Below are 22,404 nucleotides of genomic sequence, written 5' to 3' on the forward strand. Positions count from 1 at the left end.
AGCAAATCGTTGCTTGTGACCCTTGGACTTGATCCTGCTTGTATTACGAATGAGGAGATCACATTTCTGTAGATGTGTGCATTTCATTTCATGAAACAATGACTGTGGATGGTATGACAAAGAATGACTTCTCAGTTACAGATGGGCTTGCGAGCAGGCATCGATGCCTAAGTGAAAATCCCAGTGCCGATTTTTTTTTTTTTTTTGCGCCAATCCAATCCGTTCCTCTATGAGTGTGACCGGTTGTTTGTCTACATGTGGCTAGTGACCAGTCTAAGGCGTGGCCCATCATTTGTCCCATGAGTATGAGTCCGGCTCATTTAACTTGTATAGAAAAGAAAGAAGCCATGCATGCAGTTTGCCATTGGATGCTGCTAATAAAAACCACATGATGAGATGTGAGTGCCTTCATCTCAACAATACAGAGAGAGAGAGAGAGACAGAGAGGCCAATGCAATCATAGCTGGGCGGCTCTGAAAAAGTCAAGTATCGCATATTCCATTTTTCCCACGTTTTTGCATCCATGCGAATATCCCACAGTGGCGTATGCTACTTGCTTGTTTTGTCCCTGAAGGAAAGCAAGATGGACTCTTTACAGAGTATAAGTCATGGGTCATGAGGAACGAGGCACTGTGACCTTGAGAGGGAAAAAAGCCAAACAACTCAAGGAGAGAGAGGGAAGGAGGGGAGCTGGGGAGGGCGAGGGACAGAGAGGAAGAGAGGGAGTGGACGGCTGAAGAAGGAAGGAGGGCGAAAGGCAGAGAGAAGAAAAGACACAACTTGTGACTTGACAAAAGAGGGCAGGTACCAAAGGCAGGTAAGGAACTTTATTTGTTTTGGGGTTGTTTTTTTTTACAGCAATGTTTGGGTGTCAAAACAGAGGGTGTGTTGTGTAATGAGATTGTTGGCACATGAACAGCAAATGCCGGCGTGTTTCCACGGCGACACTGTGCTCTGCCATACCTGCCACACTCATACCCAAGGAGATCCAAGTTTTCTTGATATGTTAGTGCCCCCCCCCACCCCCCTCAAAAAAGTCATTTTTTCCTGATGCCGATTTATGCGCACTCGAGGATCATCACAAAAATATCTTTTGGCTCAAAAGGTTTTCAAGGCAGGAAATAAATATTTTGAAAAACCTTTCAGGCATGCTCTTTAACCCTTTCAGGGGACAGCGGTTTCTACAGTGGACAACTGATCATGTTATCAGGCTACAGGGTGCATGAAAGGGTTAAAATCACAAGTGTGCTAGGAACTATTGGGAGGAAAACTATTGATCCTTTTTATTCGCTAATTCCGAACCAATATCTGCATCCTTTTGAGTAGCATTCAGTACTGCGTGGTAGACTGGAGTGTTCAATTCCCTTCAATGGACAACAACGTACTGTATACATAATCTAACCCAAAAATCATGCCTCTCAATTTAGCTGATTTGGAATATTTACATGACTGTATTAATTCTACCATGCAAGGTTGTCTCTCCGTACACAGATGCATTTTTTTTTTTTTGGCACTACCACCGCAGGCCGGCCACACCCACATGAGAACATGTTTGGCAATCACATAGTAAGACTAATGCGGAGAGTGTGTTGGTGAGGAGGGCTTCAAAAAGGGGGGGGCGGGGGGGGCCACACCATTCCTTTCCTATGTCAACCAGGTTGATGATGAGAGACATGAAAGCTGTCCAACTATGCCTTTTGGATGACATCACACGGAGCCACATGTAATTATACATGTACAGTACTTGTGTTGCTTAGTCACAAATGACTCAAGTATTTAGCGGTGGTAATGTTTGTTTTGTTTTTTTAAACACAGCAACTTGGCTTTCATGTGGTTTTGATTATCGTTTGATCTTCTGTTTCAGCATGCTGGACAATCTACTCTTATAGTGATGCATTGTAACCTGTCCGGGTGCTTTATTGTTTGAAACCGCTTGTTTTGAGGTTGAAAACATGTGACTTGTTCGACACTATATTTTCTCTCACCCGCTGGCGATTTACAGCCACGGACGCACAATTAGGTACACCCGCCCGTTCTGATACGATCCAATCGAAGAGCACGTCAAAAATTTGCCTTTGCGCATGAGAAGCTAGACACATCTAAAATGCTACCGCTAATGGTAGCATGTAGCGGTGTCGGTTAGCATGTCTGCCTCACACTCCTAAAACCGTTTACGTTCAGTAAATTGAAGACTAAAAATGTGGAGCCTCCAACTCGTGGCTGTACAACTAAATGCACACAGAACGAATCAAAAGTTCGGACTGGTGTCACTCAGAAATGATCGTTATTATCTTTCTGAAGGCAGTTTTGTTTTTGTTTCCATACTTTGTGCAGGTGAAGTTAATGTGGTGGCTTGTGTGTGTTTTCTTTTTCAGGTTTAGTTTTAGTGTTAAAAAAAAAATCGTCGCACTTTACATATGATTTGGGGATAGAATTGTGGGTACAAAAGTAACACTATTACATCTTAGACATGACAGCAGTCTTACAGACGGGAGGAAGCAGGGCGAGTTCCTTTGGTGTCCGGTATGGAACGAGGGTCTGGAAGGCTCTGGATGACTGAGAGGGAAAAGGAAGGGCAGTGCCAGGGATCGGCGTCAGAGAGAAGTTCTGATTTGTTTTTCCAGGCAGAACAAGTGCTGCCTGGAAGGTTCCTGCACCGTGATTCATGGGAGATGTTTACCTTTTGGTCTAAACTGGCTTTTCCGAACCCAACCAACAAAGTGATTAGAATATAACTGCTGTTTGGGACGACAGGTGCCCAGCTGTATTTTCTTCCGCTTCGTAAGGTGAAATTGTTCGATGAGGCGCCATTAGTGGTTATGTAAGCATGCGCACACTATAGCCATATGCCGCTGTATGCAAGCTTATGAGTGAAAGTGCATACGCAAAGACTCTTTTAGACCTGCAGTCTTCCCCTCTTCAAGTCTCCCTCAGGAGATGCCTTGACAAAAGAGTCTTTATTCCTACTTTGGTTCTTTCAACACAGCATTCATTTTTTTTTCATAACTATTAATTTCCTGTCTTACAAACAGAGTTGTTATCACTCACCAGCACCAAAAAAGAAGCAATAGTTGATGCAAACATAAGTCAGACAAAAGTGGAGAGTGCCGTGTTCTTATTAGGGGGCCGATATTCTGAATGTTTATGGATCAATAGTCTATGTAGTTAGTCTACATTGATAGGCCTCAACATTAGGTACACTTGCACAATCTACACCAGTTCAAGATCCCAACACTCTTCCGCTCCCAAGGCTTTACAATACAACCTGCCGCTGCTCAACCCGTATTGTTTTGTGTTTTTTGTTATTGTAAAGTGTCCTTGGGTGTCTTGAAAGGCGCTTATAAATAAAATCTATTATTATTATTATTGTTATTATTGTACCATAAGTAATACAAACACAATGTGATCAAATCAAACAACATAATTGTCAGACTATAATTCTGCTGTCAAAAGCGGCACTGTCGTTTATTTATTACCATACACAGTGTAACGATGTAATGATTCATTTCATCACTTTGTATGTGGATCCCCATCAAAATTGGAAGAACACCAACCCGTAATTAAAAAAAATTATTAATTTAAAAAACAGCCACAAACCAAAACCCCATGTAAATAAGATAACCTCCTTGAGGTATGTGAAACAAAGCAAATATGCAACCTTTGACGTTTGTTTAGGAGCATGAAGGCACCCGCAGGATTCTTCTCCGCCTTGGTGCTGCTCCTTTTGATAGGAGCGGTGCTCGGCCAGAGGCCTCGGCCAAGGAAGCCCACCAGGCGCCCGACCACTCCCAGGCAGCCCTCCGTTCCAGAGCCGCAGGAGCCAACCGACATCCCCCCGCTGATCCTCGGCCCGCCTTCCCCCTATCCCGACTGCCCCAGGGAGTGTCTCTGCTCTCCAAGCTACCCCAACTCCCTCAACTGCGAGAACCGGAACATCCGCGTGATCCCCGTCATCCCGCTCAGAACCCACTATCTGTACCTTCAAAACAACTACATCTCAGAGGTGACGGCGGAACCTTTTGTCAATGCCACGGACATCCGTTGGATCAACTTGGCAAACAATCGCATACATCGCATAGACAGACAGGTAGAACACGGCTTCCTGCCTCGGTGCAGTTGGATGCGCGTTGCGAAATGCCTGGAACATCCACGCTGTTCTATTTATATCTTTGCGTAGGTGTTCCAGAAGATACCTGCATTGTTGTACCTCTATGTTCAACGCAACCAGCTGAAAGAGGTGCCCTCGGGCCTCCCGGCAAGTCTGGAACAGCTCCGTCTCAGTAAGAATCGTATTTCGAAAATACCCGCAGGCGCTCTAAGTAAAATGGGGAACCTGACCCTGCTCGACCTCTACCACAACCAGGTGAAATTCCCTCTTTCGATGCACTCGCGTGTGTGTTCCCTGTGCACCTTGCGTCAATATGGCGGTGACGTTTTCCTTTCCCAGCTGAGTGACAGTGACCTGGGCAGGAACACCTTCAAGGATTTATCCAGCTTGATGCAGCTCAATCTGGCCCACAATGTGCTCAAAAAGATGCCCGCTGGCGTACCCAACAGCCTCATACAACTTTTCCTCGACAAAAACCGCATCGAGGACATCCCAAAGCAAGTACTCTGAGTTACAGTGAACGAAATCGAAGATAACCTCACTGAAATCAGCATTATTTAAAATTCTGGGGGGGTGCAGCAAAAAATGAATGAGGTAATTGTTCATATCTTTTCATGTTTTTATTCACTCCGATTCAGGACTGAAAGATAGTTTTAGTTTTGGAGTGTAAACTGAAACAGATTTAAAAACAATAATGTCTGATTCCATTTCCTGGTCATGTTGCATGGTCACTTGTTGCCAGGCAGACTTCACAGGGCTCAGAACTTGAGTCAAATCACAGCAGGATGTTTCAGTGATCAATCGCTCAGACTCATATTGTCAAAATGTATTTTTTACATATTACGCATACAATATTGGAAGCCCAAATCAGAATCGATACTGTCTCAGAATCAGGAATGTCTTTATCGGCCAAGTTTGTTTAAAGCGCACACTGAATTTGTCTTCAGTTTGAGCTTCCCTAAAGCAAAAAAAAAAAAAAAAGATGCCATGATGGAGCTACAACAATGAATTTATCAATCGTGAATTTGTGGAATGTGTGCTGGTTTTGGGATGCATTGTTCGAAACTGTAATAAATTTTAAATCATATTTGGATGGAAGGAAAAGCAAATGTGGTTGGGAAAAAAGAAAAAAAATGCTTTCCAAAGCCAATAATGCTTTTGTTTTTCAGAGAACGTCATATTCATTCCAACAATGTTAATGATTTTGAACAGCAGTGATTTTGAACCGTATTTTACAGAGATCTGTTTCTAATATTCTGGTCTTTAACGACATGACTACGTGGATTTTTTTTTGGGGGGGGGGGTCTTTGTTATCCTGAGGTGCAGATGCACCTATTACTGAGGCCACCAAATGTTTTGGACTACAAAATTTTGAGAAAAGGGTTGTTCTCCTCTTCAGAGATTACTTCCAAGGCTTCTCTCACCTGGCCTTCGTGAGGCTCAACTACAACCAACTGAGTGACAAAGGCGTCCCCAGGGCCGTGTTCAACATCTCCACCTTGCTGGACCTGCAGCTCGCTCACAACCAGCTGACCACCATTCCTCTCTTCAGCACTCACCTGGAGCATCTGCACCTCAATCACAACACCATCCAGAGTAAGTTGAAGGCACTTCACTGAAATTGTGTAAACTTTGTGATTTTTGTTTCATAGTTCTACTACTACCGCGACTGGCTGTAAACCCAATTCGCTTGCCCAAAGGCAGCTGGGATAGGCTCCAGCATACTCGTGAGGATAAGCACGGCAGAAAAGGGATGGATTGATGGCTGGAATTCCGACGACAATGCTCTCTCCACTGCATCAGACAAGACAAGACTTGAGTAATTGGCAAAGTGCGAGGGGAAACACTTGCTTTGGATTAATGACAGACTTCTTGAATTCAGTATCAGCTTAGAACAGGGGTGTCCAAAGTTGGTCCTCAAGGGCCGCTATCCTGCCTGTTGTCCCTCTGTCCCTGCTGCAACACAGCTGATTCAAAGGAAGAGGATCGTTCCCATGCTTCTTCAGACTTCGCTGATGACCTGATCCTTGGAATCAGGAATCAGGTGTGTTGCAACAGGAAGTGATGGAAAACAGGCACGACAGAGGCCCGCGACGACCGGAGCTGGACACGCCGGGCTGAGAACACAAGCAACATCCAATATATTTAGACTATAGACAGTTAAACCCTCAACATAACCTCTGATTATCATAATATGTTAGTCTTGGTTTGAGGCGGCCCGGTGGTCGATTAGTTAGCACGTCCGCCTCACAGTGCAGAGGTACAGAGTTCGATTCCGGCTCCGGACTTCCTTTGTGGAGTTTGCATGTTCTCCCCCATGCCTGTGTGGGTTTTCTCCGGTTTCCTCCCACGTTCCAAAAACATGCATGGCAGGCTGATTGGACACTCAAAATTGTCCCTAGGTGTGAGTGTGAGCACGGATGGTTGTTCATCTGTGTGTGCCCTGCAACCGGTTCAGGGTGTCCCCCGCCTACTGACCGAAGACAGCTGGAATAGGCTCCAGCACCCCCACGGCCTTCGTGGGGAAAAGCGAATCATAAAATGGATGGCTGGATATTTACAGTAATTAGAGAGTGTGATAGTGTCACGTTAAATATGTCATGATGTTTCCCCCTTTCATTTGAACCACAATGTCTAGACTTAACCTGCGCAAGCTAAAATTGAGGTCAGCTACATGAAACAGCCCGCCACAGTTACCAAAGACTTTGCTATTATGAACATTTAGTAATGTCAACAAATTACCCGCGCCACACCTTATTTCCCTATTGTAGGTTTATATCCACCACGTAACTGCACTTTGAAATTACTTCAGATTTGAATTCTACAATGATGTAACCGTTGTTCATGAGTCAATGGTGCACCTTCTACAGATATCAACGGCACTCTGATCTGCCCACGTAGCCTGCAGGGCGACATGAGTGACCCCAGCCATATTCCCAGACTAAGGTGAGTGGAGTGACGTAGAGCAGCTAAAACAGGAAGTGAAAATGAAGACTTCCAATATCATGTCATAGAGCAAAAACGTCGCTGATCGACATGTTAAGTCACGTCGGTGTTGCTTCAGGTACCTGCGCTTGGATGGAAATCAACTCAGCCCGCCCATACCGCTGGATGTCATCATGTGCTTCAGACACCTTCACTCCATTGTTATTTAGGCAAAGTCTGCCTTGAAGCAAGGAGGCGTGCGCTCACACCCTTACGCTGAACCCGGGCCACACGTGCACTTTGTGAAACTGTCTCTGGGTGATACCGCAGCGACTTGGAAGGTTCCAAAGTTTCACTGATTTTTACAGGTAGCACAGAGATGTCTACATGAGATTATGATACACATTAGTGTTTATAGAAATGTATCAGTTCATAATGTGTTGTTGTTATATTAAAAAAAAAAATCAGAAGACTAAATGATTGAAAAAGTCTGAAAATACAGATGTATTGACTGAAGCGCTTCACGTATGTAGTTAGTATGTTCATGAGTAGACTAGAAAAGACAACATTACATTTCCAACTACTGTGTAGTTGGAAGTGTCCAAAATGTGCATCCAATGTTCACGTCGTTCCAAGTAAAATGTCATCATATTCCTTTTCCTTGGAGAAAGCGCTGTACAAATAATAATTAAGTGAATAAACAGTGTCTTGAACCTTCTTCTCTATTCTTGTGTTTTGTTTGTTTTTTTAGACTTATTGATACATGCATTGGAATCTTAGTTTTCACAAGTGTGTGAATAAAATGTACTTGCAATTCAGCATTTTTTTTTGTGAACTGTCTTACATTATTGATGGTAAAACAGGGGTTTATAAAAATGACGTGTACAATTTAATTTTTTCTTCTAACAACAGGCAGGCCCGGTGGTCAAGCATGTTCTCCCCGTGCCTGCGTGGGTTTTCTCCGGGTACTCCAGTTTCCTCCCATATTCCAAAAACATGCATGGCAGGTTATTGGAACACTTTAAATTGTCCCGAGGTGTGAACGTGACCGTGGATGGTTGTTCATCTATGTGTGCCCTGCAATTAGTTGGCAACCGGTTCAGGGTGTCCCCCGCCTACTGCCCGAAGACAGCTGGGATACGCTCCAGCACCCCCCGCGACCCTTGTGAGGATAAGCGGATCAGAAAATGGATGGATGGATGTTATAACAACATGAAGTTGCATGTAAAATTGACACTCTCTTCTCTATGCGGCATTGAAAGTTAAGTGTTTGCAAAACAGGTATGACAGCGCAGAAAGGCAAGTGATGACATCACTCGCGCCACAACAGATGCAGACACAATTATGGCTAATCGCTAACAACGAGAACACAATGCGTGAGCAAAACAATTGAAAGTCGTTGTTGGGTGACAACGTGTTAACAAATGCTCAGTGTTGAATTGAAATTATGCTTAATACCTTCAATACGAAAGAGCAAGCTGTAATGAAAACATATTTGTTCTTGTTTTGACTTTCAAGTACATGACAAAACACTGTCAGCTCATCTGAAATGGGAAGAAAAAAAACATTTGAAAAAACTAAAAAGCACTGTTGAGTTGTCGATTGATAAATTAAAACAACAAAGCCCAAGCTACATATTGGGTCTGCAACTCAACAGCTTTCATATTCATAAGGCTTTGGACTTGCCAAAGAGTAACAATGGCAGGAAAGTTGCCATCTTTGGTCGTACCAAGTTTGAGATCAGGAAGGTTTTTTTTTTGGGTTTTTTTTGCTATTTCAGTAGCCTGGCTGACAATCAAGTGTACATTCTGCGTTTAAAAAAAAAAAGTGTCGTCCTGATTTTTTTTTTTTTAAATCATAAGATAATAAGGACTCATCACTATAAAGCAAAAAAAGAAAGCCAGTGATACTGGACATGAATGAAATAAAGTGAGGAAATGTAAAATATGCTGATTCATCATTATTACCGTATTTTCTGGACTATAAGTCGCACCAGCCATAAAATGCATAATAAAGAACAAAAAAAAAAACATACATAAGTCACACTGGAGTATAAGTCGCATTTTGGGGGGGAAATTTCTTTGATAAAATCCAACACCAAGAACATACATGCCATCTTGAAAGGCAATTTAAAATTAAAATAAAATAGAAAACAACACGCTGAATAGGTGTAGGACATGCTAACCTTACATGACGCATGAACAACGAACTGAGAATGTGCCTGGTATGTTCAAGTAACATATTAAGAGTTATTCAGATAACTATAGCATAAAGAACATGCTAACAAGTTCACCAAACCATCAATGTCACTCCAAATCACTAAATCCAATGAAATCTTCATCCTCTGTGTCACTTTAAAACAACTCCACCAACTCCAGAGGTAGAAGATGCAGGCTACCTCTTCTACGTCGCTTACGTCAGACTCATCGTGGTTTTATCAACACGGGTCTAGAGCGGCCTCTTGTGGTTAAATGTGAAAATAACATGTGAAAAGATATAGTAATGTGTTAATAATTTCACCCATAAATCGCTCCAGAGTATAAATCGCAGCCCCAGCCAAACTACGAAAAAAACTGCGATTTATAGTCCGGAAAATACGGTAGAAATATGATCCTTTAAATGTGTCCAGGTACAAAAGTCTTGTTTTTTCAACACTATTTTGAACTTTCTGCCACAATAATGCTCAGTTAGTTCCCAAAGTATGATTATGAGTGTATGAGAGTATGATTTTTGTCATTATTCAAGTGACATAACTTTTTTTTTTTAAATACGGTATTTAAATTCAGATGATTGCATGACTGTTCATGTCTTATTTATGTGTTGTTATATTATAAAAAATTATTTTATGTAATAAGTTCTGTAAAGCGCTTTGTCACAGCTGCAGCTGTTGTGCAAGCGGCATATAAATAAAGATAAATAAAGATGTATCGTACTTAATTACGCCACCAAATCCTTCAGTCCTGTGCAACTGCACTTGGCTCAAGACACCTTAGAAACTCTTCACCAAAAGGTATAGTTATGCAATTGAATAAAATCAACGCCCGAAGCACCCATAGAACCTTTTGCAGCAGCATCGTTGCCACGAATGTTCCCACGCAACGTAAATGTCAGGGAAAGACCTTTTTCGCCCACACAGCACCCACGCTGTTTTGTAGCCAAATGTACTTTTCCCAGTGATGCAAAAAGATGCCAAAAAAAACAAAAGAAAACAAAAAAGTGTCCATGTCACAGATGAGTATGATTCTCCAGGCGGTTCACAATGCTGCTGCACGTGTCCAGACAGGAACAGCAGGGAGATCTTTCAGACAAGGAAAAAAAAATAAATTGGTGAGGATCTGGAGATAATAAGAATCCGTCTGTTGGTGACCCTTCATAAACCAGGAAGCAGCATGCTAAATATCACGCAGATGGACAAATGAACAGAAATACAAAGCTATGAGACTTTTTGTTCACTTTATTAAACAATTCAATTTTGGTCCTGTTCCATCCTTCACCCATGAACAAGAAGCCAAGATATTTGAAGTACTGCACATGGGGCAGGTTCCGATCCCTGACCCGGCGAGGGCACTCCACCCTTTTCCGGCTGAAGATGATGGTCTCAGACCCAAAGGTGCTGATTTTCATCTCAACAATTTAAGAGAAATTACAGCTTGATGAAGCCAACAAGCAAAAAAAATAAATAAATAAACTGTCAAATGTGCATCTTTTGGAGCTCCTCCACTGACCTGTATATATACACACACACACACATAGCTGTCCATCATGTTTGATGGACAAGGGAGGGGAGGATAGGTAGGGCGGAAGCGGGGGCAGGGGGTCAGCGACACTGTCGCTGGTGCCACTTCTCGTGGGCAGAGAGTCCGATCCTTGAGCCGCAGACCCGTCCGCAGATGGAGCAAGGGAACCCGGATACCAGGGGGGTACCAGCTGCCCGCTGGTGTTGTTGACTGCGTCTCTCGTTTCGTCTGTCTTGGTTAGTTTGGTGTATTTGAGAAACTGGAGTGTCACAAGTGATCCGCCAGGTTGGTCTGTTGAGTGCCAGAGTTTCAAGCTGCATGGGTTGATGTTGGCTCGCTTTAGGAGATGATCCCTGGTGTAGTCCTTAAGGTGCCGCTTTTGCCCCCCCAGCAGAAAGTGTTGCACCTCTCAGTTGGCCATAGAGGATCTGGCGGGGCAGGCCGCTGTCGGGCATGCGGATGGTGTGTCCAATCCACCGAATTGGTGCTTTTAAAGATGTCTGTATGGTGAATTCCATCTTCCCAGGACAGGCCAAGGATCTTTTGCAGGCAGCAGATATAGAAGGCCTCCAGCCCCCCGTCCACACACACACACACACACACATACACCTATGGTTGGAGTGCAACTTAGGTACCATGAAACAGCTACTAAAAATACTTCACTTTATCAATAAACTTGGTCACCAGGAAGTGCCATGACTGAGCTATTTTGGTGGGGGGGGTTTTGTTTGACACTAATTACTATTTTGGCTGTCTAGTTGCATCCATCCATCTTCTATTCGGCTAATCGTCACAAGTGTCGCAGGGCATGCTGGAACCTATCCCAACTGTCTTCCGGCAGTAGGCGGGGGACACCCTGAAGTGGTTGCCAGCCAATCGCAGGGCACACAGAGACGAACAACCATCCGCACTCACACTCACACCTAGGGACAATTTTGAGTGTTCTCCCTCTGGCTGCGTGGGTTTTCTCCGGGTACTCCAGTTTCCTCCCACATTCCAAAAACATGCATGGCAGGTTAATGGAGCACTCTAAATGGTCCCTAGTGTAGTGAGTGTGGGCGCGGATGGTTGTTCGTCGATGTGTGCTCTGCGATTGGCTGGCAACCAATTGTTGAGGGTGTCCCCCGCCTACTGCCCGATGACGGCTGGGATAGGCTCCAGCACGCCCGCAACGCTCGTGAGGATAAGCGGATGGGGAAAATGGATGGATGGATATTCAAGTCATGATTTGGAGGACTACGTTTGACTCACTAGAGTCAAAATTTTTCAAAGGGGAAACAGTACATCTTTTTTAGCTACTCTTCCAACCTCTGTTAAACTGCCTTAACTCTTAAAAATGTCTGCAAGACGAGTTTCACTTTGAGACAACTGAGCTGAGCATAAAGTCTTCACACAGGAAGGCAGAAGCTAGGATTGGAACCCCGAAACTCCAAACTGTGAAGCAGAAGTGCCGTCATAGGTGAACTAAAGGTTTGACAAACAACCCCGAGATGAACAAAAGGATTACTTTGTGCTCCTTCAGAAATCAAAAATATATTCGTTCCAAGTTCAGTGACTGGAAGTTCAATTGATTGTCTCAGTGTGTGAGTAAACGTTGCGGTGTGATGGGTTCTTTGATAGAACACCCCGGATTACTTTCATTTATTAGGTTTCTAACCGGCATCGGCCGCATGACTGCACACAAGAGGTTGATGAATATAGACGGGTGGAATCAGTTCAACTCATTTTCTAGAGCGATTATCCTGTCAGAATCGTGGCGAGCCTGGGCCTATGCCAGCTAAATTTGGGCAAAAGATGGGGCACATCCTTGCCTCGTCCAGCTCGGCAGTCAGCCATGCCGAAGAAAAAAAAAAAACGTGTCTGCTCGTGACACCTTCCAACACTAGTGAATTTTGGAAAAATTCATCCCGTGAATTTTGCAGTCCAGCAAGTCGACTGGGTGTTTCCAATCCGAACTTGTCTGACTACAGTAAAGTCCCAAGCCTGCTTATACTGCAAATTAAAATAAAATAAAAAACCCAAAACACTTCAGTGACAATGCATATCAAACGTGTTAGACAATAGTGAGGGGGGCCTAAAATGTGGCTAACTTGGGGTACACCGGTTAAAAAAGACAAAATAAATAAAAATAAAAAAATAAATGTTGGGCTTGGACCCGGACAACGACTGCAGGTGCCATGCTGCCGAACCAGAACCAGTGCGATTAGCACAGAAAAATGATGTCACTGTATGCATGAGTCATTCAATAATTGTGTAAGATATCTTGATATCAGCCTGGGGGGCAAGGAAAACTTCATTTGGTGAATTTAAATGAGATGCCTCTTTCGACACTTCCTCCTACTCCGATTTTTCGAGCGGAAACTACTATTGTTGCTAAAATCCCCCTGGATCCACTATAAGAAGAGACAGCATGGAGGCACACAGACACACACCTTCGATTCATCCCCGGAATACAGGTGAACGCACAGGTGAGCACTGCTGATGCCTGCCGAGCATCACTCACATGAGAATGATGAATGACAAGCCTTCTACGTTACAGCTTCCAGACATCGTCTTGTTTGTGAGAGTCAATATTGTAGCTTCCACGAATGGATTAAAAATATATATAAATCAGCATTTGTTGAAATTAAAGCGGAATTTATTTATTTTTTTTAAGTACACCTACCCCACAAAATACTCGGCGGCGGTAACCACGAATGACTGACTTGAAAATTTTACACTTTAAGGTGTTTGTTAAGTGTCTCCTGTGTCTCCTCGCCAGACGACCACAATGATGACAAGCTTGCTCTACTTCTCGCTCGGTCTCCTGCTCGGCCTCGAGGCCAAACCTGCGCTCACCTTGTCGCTGGTCAACAACTGCAGCTTCAGCGTCCACATGCCGGAGCTACGAAGATATTACTCCGAAATACGCATGAAAGCGGTACGTCTGTCACGCTGTACTCCTCTGCCAAAAAAAAATCCCATCGTGTGATAGGTGTGGAGATGTAATCTTATCTTGTTTGGGTCTGATGTCAGATTCGAGAAGACACAGAGATTGGAGTGAGGATTCTGAGCAGAACGGCAATGAGAGACGTTCAGGTGAGTCTGTTTCTGGATTGGATCGTTGCTCAAAAGCGAAAGTTCCGAGAGTCACACACAGCACGTGCGTGTTTGGTGATGTAACCTTTTGGACTTTCTCAGAATGATCAGACATGCTGCTTCCTGCGCCTGCTCCTACGCTTCTACGTGGAGAGGGTGTTCCGCAACTTTGCCTGCGATCAGCCACAGGAGCAACGCAGCTCCAGCGCCCTGGCCAATGCTTTTGTCGCCATGAAACGGAATATCAACAAATGTGTAAGTGTGCTCCACGGCAAACATGGATTTCATTTCCCACCCCCCCCCAAAACAAAAATCTGTTAAGTGAAGCATCTATTTAAGAATAAATTATAATTAATATTCAGTGAAATCCGCAAAACATTTTTTTCCCGAATAATAGTTAAAGCAAGTCAAAAAGGTTCTTTTTTTCCTCCATTTTTAATAAAACCAAACTTTATTCTTAAGTGCTACTGTTAAAAATGTACTTTTCCAATTCAGCGGCAAAACAAGTAATCAGAAGCGTGAGCCAAGGTACATTTTGAAGATAAGCGTGGCGACACTGGCGCACGTTTTTGCCTCACAACCTGCACGTTGTTGTCGTACTTGTGCGCCCTCGTCATCCTACTCGTGCACTGAAAGGAAAAAGTATTCCCTGAACAATCAACGAACGAATTGCTCGCAACGTGGAATGATCACTCTCATCTTCTCCCCCTCAGCACTGCCTCTGCAACGAGGGGACGCACAAAGCAATCGACTCTCTGGAAACGGAGTTTACCAAGGTAACCGTCCTTTCATTTTGCTTTACAAACCAAATGCGCACGACACTCATCTTCACTACCAAGTCAGTCTTTGCGGGAGATGTCGGTTGGATTTTGAATATGTGTGCCTCCTTTTAGGGTTTTCATAACATACTTGTCTAGATGCGACTGTAGCCCTTTTTTTTTTTTAATGTCCTCACTCCCTGCCTTTGTTGTTACCCAACCCAGCTGTCCACCGACAAGGCGGCAAAGAAGGCCGTAGCGGAGTTGGATACACTACTGGATTGGCTGGACGAAGTGGACCAGGCATCAGCCACAGAATAACCCCTAAAACAGCAAATACTAACTGAACTGTGACATTTAACATTTCTGTACGTAATACTTGAATTAACTTAATGCGTTTATTTTTATACACTTTATCTCATATGTTGATAATTTAATAATTTAAATTTGTTTGTTTCAATGCCAAATTATGCAATGCAACAAATTTCCTAATGCCCAAACATTGCAGTTATATTCGTTTTTACAACTTGGTAGAGAAAATAATACAATGAAAAAAAAAATAATCTGCTCGTATGTTTTTTTTTTTGTATATTTTCAATAACAATGGATCTTGAGCATTTTTGTTTTCAAACCTCTGTTTGTAGTCACTGATGGGCTAGTGAGGAAGTGACTGGCCTGACTTCAATGGGATCGGTTCTCACTCAGTGATGATGTGAATGTGGGCGTGAATGGTTGTTCGTCTCTATATGTGCCGTGCGACCGACTGGCGAACAGTTCAAGGTGTAGTCCGCCTTTCGCCCAAAGTCTGCTGGGATAGGCTCTAGCACCCTCCCGCAACCTCTTCAGGATAAGCTGTGTAGAAAATTTCAGAGCAGGCGGGATCGGAGGGCATTCCCTCCAGTGCCGCACCTGTTCACCATCATCATTATCTGTCTTTAAAAGGACTGCCAAGCCAAGAGCTCAAGGATGAATAATTCAGTCTTGCTCACAATTCTCATACCAAGTGCTTTTAATTTCTAGACATCAATGATCTTCCTAGTTCTCGTCACATTTTGTATTTTGTTTTTATCTTGGTTGTTTCTTGTTCACGTAACTGTTTTTTCTCTGTCCTTTTGTGACAAGGGATTTTGCATTATTATTTTTCCTCGCATATTGCAAGCGCTTTTTGGTTGGCTCATTCTATCCTGGTTCAGTGTTACCAGCGTTTTTTATTGTACTTTGTCGGTCTTTGTCGTTTTTTTTCTTTAATAAACAATTGTTGTCAAAATCTTATCCTTGTCTACATTTGTGGGATCTCTTTCTGTTCGGATTATTCCGGAACTCTGACAGGACTATCTGACTACGGATCCTGTAGACTTGGGTAAGGGAAGGCCAAGGATGACTGGTGTGCCTAGCAGGAGACCACACGGTTCTAGGAATTGGGTTCCTTTGTCGAACAGTTTGGCAGCCGTGGGACCCCACCCACAGGGGCTCGTACGACTACCGTTTGGGTGTATCCATCCCCGGTCACTTCTCGTGAACAAAATCTACCACATTTGTCACGTATGGTGAAGAATCCGGCCGGCCTATGCAGTCAATTTATTCATCAGTGCAGTCTACCTTTTGACCGGCAACCATGCACCTACTCCCAGGATAGTTCCAAAATCACATTAATCATGAGTCTGGTGACTGGCCAGGCTAGTTCTTGGGCTGCGACCGGAACCGCGGTCCTTCCCGGACTTTATGACTGAACTTCACCATCTGTTCCACCACCCAGTCCGAGGAAGGGAGGCCAGAGGACAATATCTTGACCGTGTTGAAGGTAATCAGTCTGTTGTTGACTACTCCATTTCGTTACGTATACTAGCGGCAGAAAGGGGATTTGACGACTGCGCATTACATAGCATTTTCCGCCTTTAAAGATGAGTTGGCTGTCCAGGATGACATCACCAACCTGGAGGAACTCATTAGTTTGGTCATATGTCTGGAGAACCGCTTGACGGAGAGACGCCGGGAAAGTGGAATGGAGCACACCCGTGCTACATCAGAGATTCTCCGCGTCGACAGAGGCCCCTCCAAGCGAGAACGCCGACCAAGCCCTGTGCCCGTCACCCCAGCGGAGGAACCAATGGAGCTGGGAGATGGTCGGATACATCCGGAGGAGAGATGGCGGTGATTCCAGACGGGGGCATACTTCTTCTGTGGTCAGCTGGGCCACACGGTATCCTCATGCCCGAGAAGACCTCCTTGCCAGCCACGCTAGTCCACCCGGCTCGGCAATTGTAAGTCGGACGCCACAGTGACGACCGCCAGGAACAACGACAGTACGACCCAACGCAGTCGGATTCGAGCAGAGTCTCAGCTGTCCCAGAAGCCATGAAAGCCTGGAAATAATGAGGCCAATATCTGCACATGGTAAGAAACTTAATAAACTGTCAAAATCTTATCCTTGTCTATGTTTGTGGGATCCCATTCTTTTCCAGATTATGTCCGAACTCTAGCAATTGTTTGTGCATTATTTTTATACGGGGGGTGGAATTCTATTTTATTGGACATGTGAATTGTTCTATTGTTTAAGGTTTTACAAGCTTTCGACATGAATGAATAAACTATGGCTACTCTAACAGGCTTTTTCATGAAACTCCAACGTGATGATGATGATGATGGTCGTACTTTCAAGGAGCGACTACCATACAAAACTGAATACAAGCCGACAAGACGTACCTCTGTGACAAGACGTACTGATGTCTCACAATTACCTGGATGAGATGTCCACTTCTGAGAAAACGTACTCTCTACAGTGTACCCCCTTAAGTGAAACCAAAGCATGACTGCGCTCAAGTGGTTCACACGGCGCGACCACAAGCATTTCGCTCGACACTTAACATCACACGGTGTAGTAATGCAAACACACATTCCCACACACGCAGAAAATGACTGAGTATGCACACTTGTGCAACACACACAAACACACCCGCACAAACACGCAAGCACACACTTCAACCTTATCCAGACAGCAGAGGGCGCTAAAGCGCAAAATACTTGTGTGGATACAGTGTATTGGCTATAAGAGGTAAACTATTACTTGAACAATGTTGTAGCTATCTCCCCATCTCTAGATAAAATGCCTACAGTATGTACTGGAAGCGAGTGCAAACCTAAATACTGTCATCATTTATACCATAATCTTAAATGGCCATTTGAATTGACATGAGCTTTTCCAATTTAACAGCTCCTAGTTTGACATTGAAGGTGATTTCTCAACCCATTTGAGATACTCTAGGTAAATTGTTTTTAAAAAAAACAAAAAAATGAAGGAAAGCTCGACCAATGTGCACAGCTCAACGGCGCTTGATGCTCAACTTGTGCTGGCCACAAAAATAGGGCTCTATATATACACACACCAGAAAAAAAAATTGATCTATTTTTCAGTCACATGCAAAAGCAAAACAAGCTTTCCAAGAGTTTTTCAGGAGTTTCTTGACTCACATTTATGGTGACTCATATTGCATTACAAATGCATTCCTGGAGTATTTTAGTATTCATTACTGACAATGACAGCATGATCATAACATCCTTTGATGTCAAGAGTACTATTTCCAACCCGCCCCCGAAACCTTTGTGTGACCTCACGTTGTTCACAGTCACATTTCCTAAAAACTACTATTTGTAGAAACGGGGTGCTGATGAATCGACGATTCAGATGAATAGAATACGTACACTTAAAAGAAACACAAGGAAAGATTGAGAATTTAGGTGCATAAATAATGATAACTTTAATCTGATGACATTTTTGTCAACAAAGTTAGATGCTGCCGAAAAATGTGCGCTCACCTAATTAGAATAGAGTACAATAAAGAATATTCTCTGTCTGTAACTTTGAGGTCAAAGTCTGAATTGTGACCAAGAGAAACTCTCGTCTCCTAAAAGGATACTAACTCAGCAAAACAGAGCTCAATATTATTTTCAGGTCACATTTCATAACAGCAATTTGCTTGCTCAACTCTGCAAAAAAAAAAAAAGTTTCGGAGGAAGTCCCTCTCATGATGTTTTTTCTGAGAATGTATTGAAAGGGGGAGTTTGCAGTTTTCCAACTGCGAACAAGATTTGAATGATGCAGCTTCACTCCCCTCCCCAGGCCTCCCAAATCTCTGACCAAAGCCACGCCCCTCACTAAGGTGCACAAGACATGTGTGGTATGAACGTGCACGGCAAATAAGCCGATCTGAGCCGCAGCGCCTACATTGCTAGCGTGACGTATTCATGACAATGTGTTGCAAAACACAAAAGGGGCTCTACTTTGTTAAAAGGTAGAAATGACGCGCGGCAGAGGGCGCAACTTTGGACCAGAGGCAGGTTAGATCGATGTTGGTAATTCTGTGGGGACAAGCGTAGGTCGGAGGATCTGACAGCGGGCGAGCTGTGTGGAGTGTTTAAAGCCAATTTCCTTTCATTCCCTTTAAATGGGCGGACACACACTATCGGATGGCAGCAGAGCATCATTCTCTGTGCAGAGGAGAACCTTGCATAATCGCAGCGATTTGTGTGCGCGTGGAGCTTTGTCACAGATCGGGCCGTGATGTGACGACGGATAATATAAATCTGTCTGCCTGTGCCCGCGATCGAATTAACCAAAATCACATGACACCAGATCCACTCTGCCTCAAGACCTAGATGTGGTCCGAGCAGGCGTGAGTTTAGATCAACTTTCCGCCCTCGGCTGCACCGGAATGCCCAGCTTGGCGCAAAACGATCTGCCAAATTGGCAAACGCGCGCAGCACACCTTGCACGGATCGGCAAGCATTTGTGCTCTACCGCAGATGCGCTAAGAAAACAGAGCGCTAATTGTTTCCAGTTTGATGATGAATTTCTGGGAATGTACAAATCAAGTACAAATCCAAAACAGGCTTTAAAGTCTCTCATTTATTCTCTCGTACTGTATTTACATTCTATTTAGTGACCTTTAAAACAACTCCAATCCATCCATCCGTCCATTTTCTGAACCGCTTTAACCTCACTAGGGTCGCGGGGCGTGCTGGAGCCTATCACAGCGGCAGTAGGCGGGGGGGCACCCTGAACCGGTTGCCAGCCAATCGCAGGGCACACAGAGACGAACAACCAACCGCGCACACACTCACACCTAGGGACAATTTAGAATGTTCAATCAGCCTGCCATGCATGTTTTTGGAATGTGGGATAAAACCGCAGTACCCGGAAAAAACCCACACAGGCCCAGGGAGAACATGCAACCGGGATTGAACCCACGATCTCTGCACTGTGAGGTCGACGAGCTAACCACTGGACCCACCAGGCCGCCCCTATTACGACTCCATTTTTGTATTTATGAAACATGTCAGTCAAATTTACATGCGCAGTGAAATCTGTCACACTGGCAGCTGCAACAGTAAACGTGACGCACGACAAGGTGGAAAACGTGCAAAGCACACAATGCACATTTGACCCACAACAAGGCACGGGCAAGACACTTGCGCTATAAACGTTCACAACCGCAATGTTTAAAATGAGCTGTGACGACGTTTAGTGTTCCCATTCAGTTTCTGCATCACATGCGTGTGAGTCACACATCCTCACTAGATTTAGAGGCACAGCAAAAGAACAGTGCGTAGCACACAGTAACGCATACAGCCAAGACGTCAGGTTCTTTTCCAAACCGAGATCAGAGCCCCATTACGAAATGACTTCTGTTGAACATGTTCAAATTTCTGTTCAAAATCAAAACTTGAGAGAATTTCGGAAAACATCACTTGAATCACAGAATATACTGCATCTATGACCAAGTGCATCGTCGTAATTTTTTTATTTTCTGACCAAGCCGATAGGAAGTTCCTTGAAAGTAGGAAGAATGCGTCGGAGGGAAAAAGAGTGTGACTCACAGCTTAAAATTGATCAACCGCAGCAACGTGTGAATTTAAGCCACAAAATGATGAGTGCAAAAATGCAAACTTGGGCTTCCCACGAACAGATTATTAGATGACACACCTTGACTTTTGTTAGGATGTACGAGAATCATCCATTTCCTTCATGCCTTGTCCTCATTAAGGCAGGCTTGAATTATTGCACAGTTATTTGGATAATAACGGCTTGAATGTTATGCGCCTTTATACACAAGCATCGGTATTTCAAATGACAAATACTTTCAGTTTTAATGGAAGATGTTTCACAGAAAGTTGATGTTTACCATTTTGGGGTTACACTTAACAGTCAACCTAAAAATGTGTGAAAATCAATACCACCACTTTCTTTCCGATGCGTCACAGAGTAAAATTTAACCCGGTATCGGGAACGACATAATTTTTTTTTCAATGACAGCTAATGTTTAATGAATAAAAAAATTAAGTGTATTTCAAATCAGTGCTTCATAAAGTTCACGCGACACCAGAGTAATTTATTTGTTTGGGTTTTTTTTTTATGTTAAACTTGAAAGTATATTGGCGAAGCAGTATTAGGCACTGGGATATGAAAAAGTAATATTCAACATATATTTCAAAAAGTTGATACCGTTGCATATATGACCAAAATGTTCATTAATCACCCCAGCGGGAAGATTCATCAACACTGGCGCTCAGAACTAGTTATACTTTGTGTGTGACTCACGTGTCAGCAGGTTATTTAACATTAACTTGACCCCGACTGGCAGACGGACGGGGTGTGTGTGGTAAAACTTCCATCACCTCTTCAAAATACCAAAGTTACTCAATAATGAGGCCCGGTGGACAGGGACACGGGGCACAAGGGCAGGACATCCCATAAAGTACAAAATGAAAGGAAAACACACTGCATGTGTGCTTGTTTCCTTTCCAGTCTAGTGCAACATTTAAAGTTGAATGCAGTCAATTGTGGCGGCTGGTTGATTAGTTTTGATTTCACGGAGTAAGCCGTTAAAGGGGCCAACCGTTGCCATCATCACATCTTTATTAACTGTACAGGCGATGCTTTAAGTGACATGTTAGCATTTTTAACTGGTACCCAATTTTAAAAAGGCGTTATCTACTGTCATCCAAACACCACCAAGCACTCTTTTAACGTTGATGACGAATGGGGGTGTGATGGAATGACAAGCAACTTTCTACTCTCTGCTTTTAAAATTGTAAGACTTAAAAAAAAAAAAGTATTAAATTAACCTAATGCAATAAAACACTGCCTTAGAGAACACCACCCAGAGAGCGTAGCTAGTGCTAGCGGCTAATGTTATTCCATCCTTCCATTTTCAGCACCGCTTATCCTGAAGAGGTGTCGCGGTGTCAGTCTCGGTGCACATAAACAGACGGATAACCTCCCACACCCACAATCACTGAGCGGGAAGCTATCCTACGCTACCCACACACAAGTCAGGCGAGTGCACCACTACACCATTAGCGACTTTCCAGCTAATGTAACTTAGAAGTTACGGTACTTACTTTGCGGAACTTGAGGTGTATAGGTATGATCGCTTTCATCTTCTCACATTCTTCTTTTGACATCCCCACTTCAAGACTGCCCCTTCTTTTGGCATTACTGTTGCAAAAGGAAAATAAAAAGTGATACACCAAAGCAAAATAAGCACTAATTTCATGGGTTGCTGAAATGAGTTCTAGTACGACACTCTGAAGTCTCAAGTGAAGCTATGGTGTGACTTATATCAGGAATATATCACTCGGTATCTGCATTGTCCAACTTGCAAGCACGAAACACTAAAGACAAATGTCAAGTATGCAAATCCACAGCTTCATCCAAAAATTTACCCCAAATCAAATGTTTTATGACAGCATGAGAGGAATAACAGAGTGATTGTAGGCTTCAGAATTGATCTGGGAAACT

General features: G+C 43.6%; 3 protein-coding genes across 4 annotated transcripts in view; 2 read left to right on the plus strand and 1 right to left on the minus strand.

Moving 5' to 3' along the window:
- fmoda (fibromodulin a) overlaps window positions 1-22,404 on the minus strand; it is a 52,090-nt gene that overhangs the window by 18,252 nt on the left and 11,434 nt on the right. For both annotated transcript variants that reach the window (XM_086117029.1, XM_086117028.1), the window contains exon 2: window positions 22,005-22,101. The gene's annotated coding sequence lies outside the window, so the exon portion shown is untranslated. The remainder of the gene's footprint in view (window positions 1-22,004; window positions 22,102-22,404) is intronic.
- On the plus strand, window positions 732-7,750 carry prelp (proline/arginine-rich end leucine-rich repeat protein). Its single transcript, XM_086118761.1, has 7 exons — window positions 732-817; window positions 3,676-4,087; window positions 4,178-4,363; window positions 4,448-4,605; window positions 5,508-5,704; window positions 6,979-7,054; window positions 7,173-7,750. Exons 2-7 carry the CDS (start codon window positions 3,680-3,682, stop codon window positions 7,261-7,263), a joined length of 1,116 nt encoding a protein of 371 aa, XP_085974887.1. The 5' UTR covers window positions 732-817; window positions 3,676-3,679; the 3' UTR covers window positions 7,264-7,750.
- il20 (interleukin 20) lies at window positions 13,541-14,999 on the plus strand. Its single transcript, XM_086118150.1, has 5 exons — window positions 13,541-13,690; window positions 13,786-13,848; window positions 13,951-14,103; window positions 14,562-14,624; window positions 14,832-14,999. The coding sequence occupies exons 1-5, from the start codon at window positions 13,541-13,543 to the stop codon at window positions 14,925-14,927; spliced, it is 525 nt and encodes a 174-aa protein (XP_085974276.1). The 3' UTR covers window positions 14,928-14,999.

This window comes from Hippocampus guttulatus, chromosome 8 (assembly GCF_054856545.1).
Source record: "Hippocampus guttulatus isolate MCC_2025c chromosome 8, RoL_Hgut_1.0, whole genome shotgun sequence".
Taxonomy (NCBI): Eukaryota; Metazoa; Chordata; class Actinopteri; order Syngnathiformes; family Syngnathidae; genus Hippocampus; species Hippocampus guttulatus.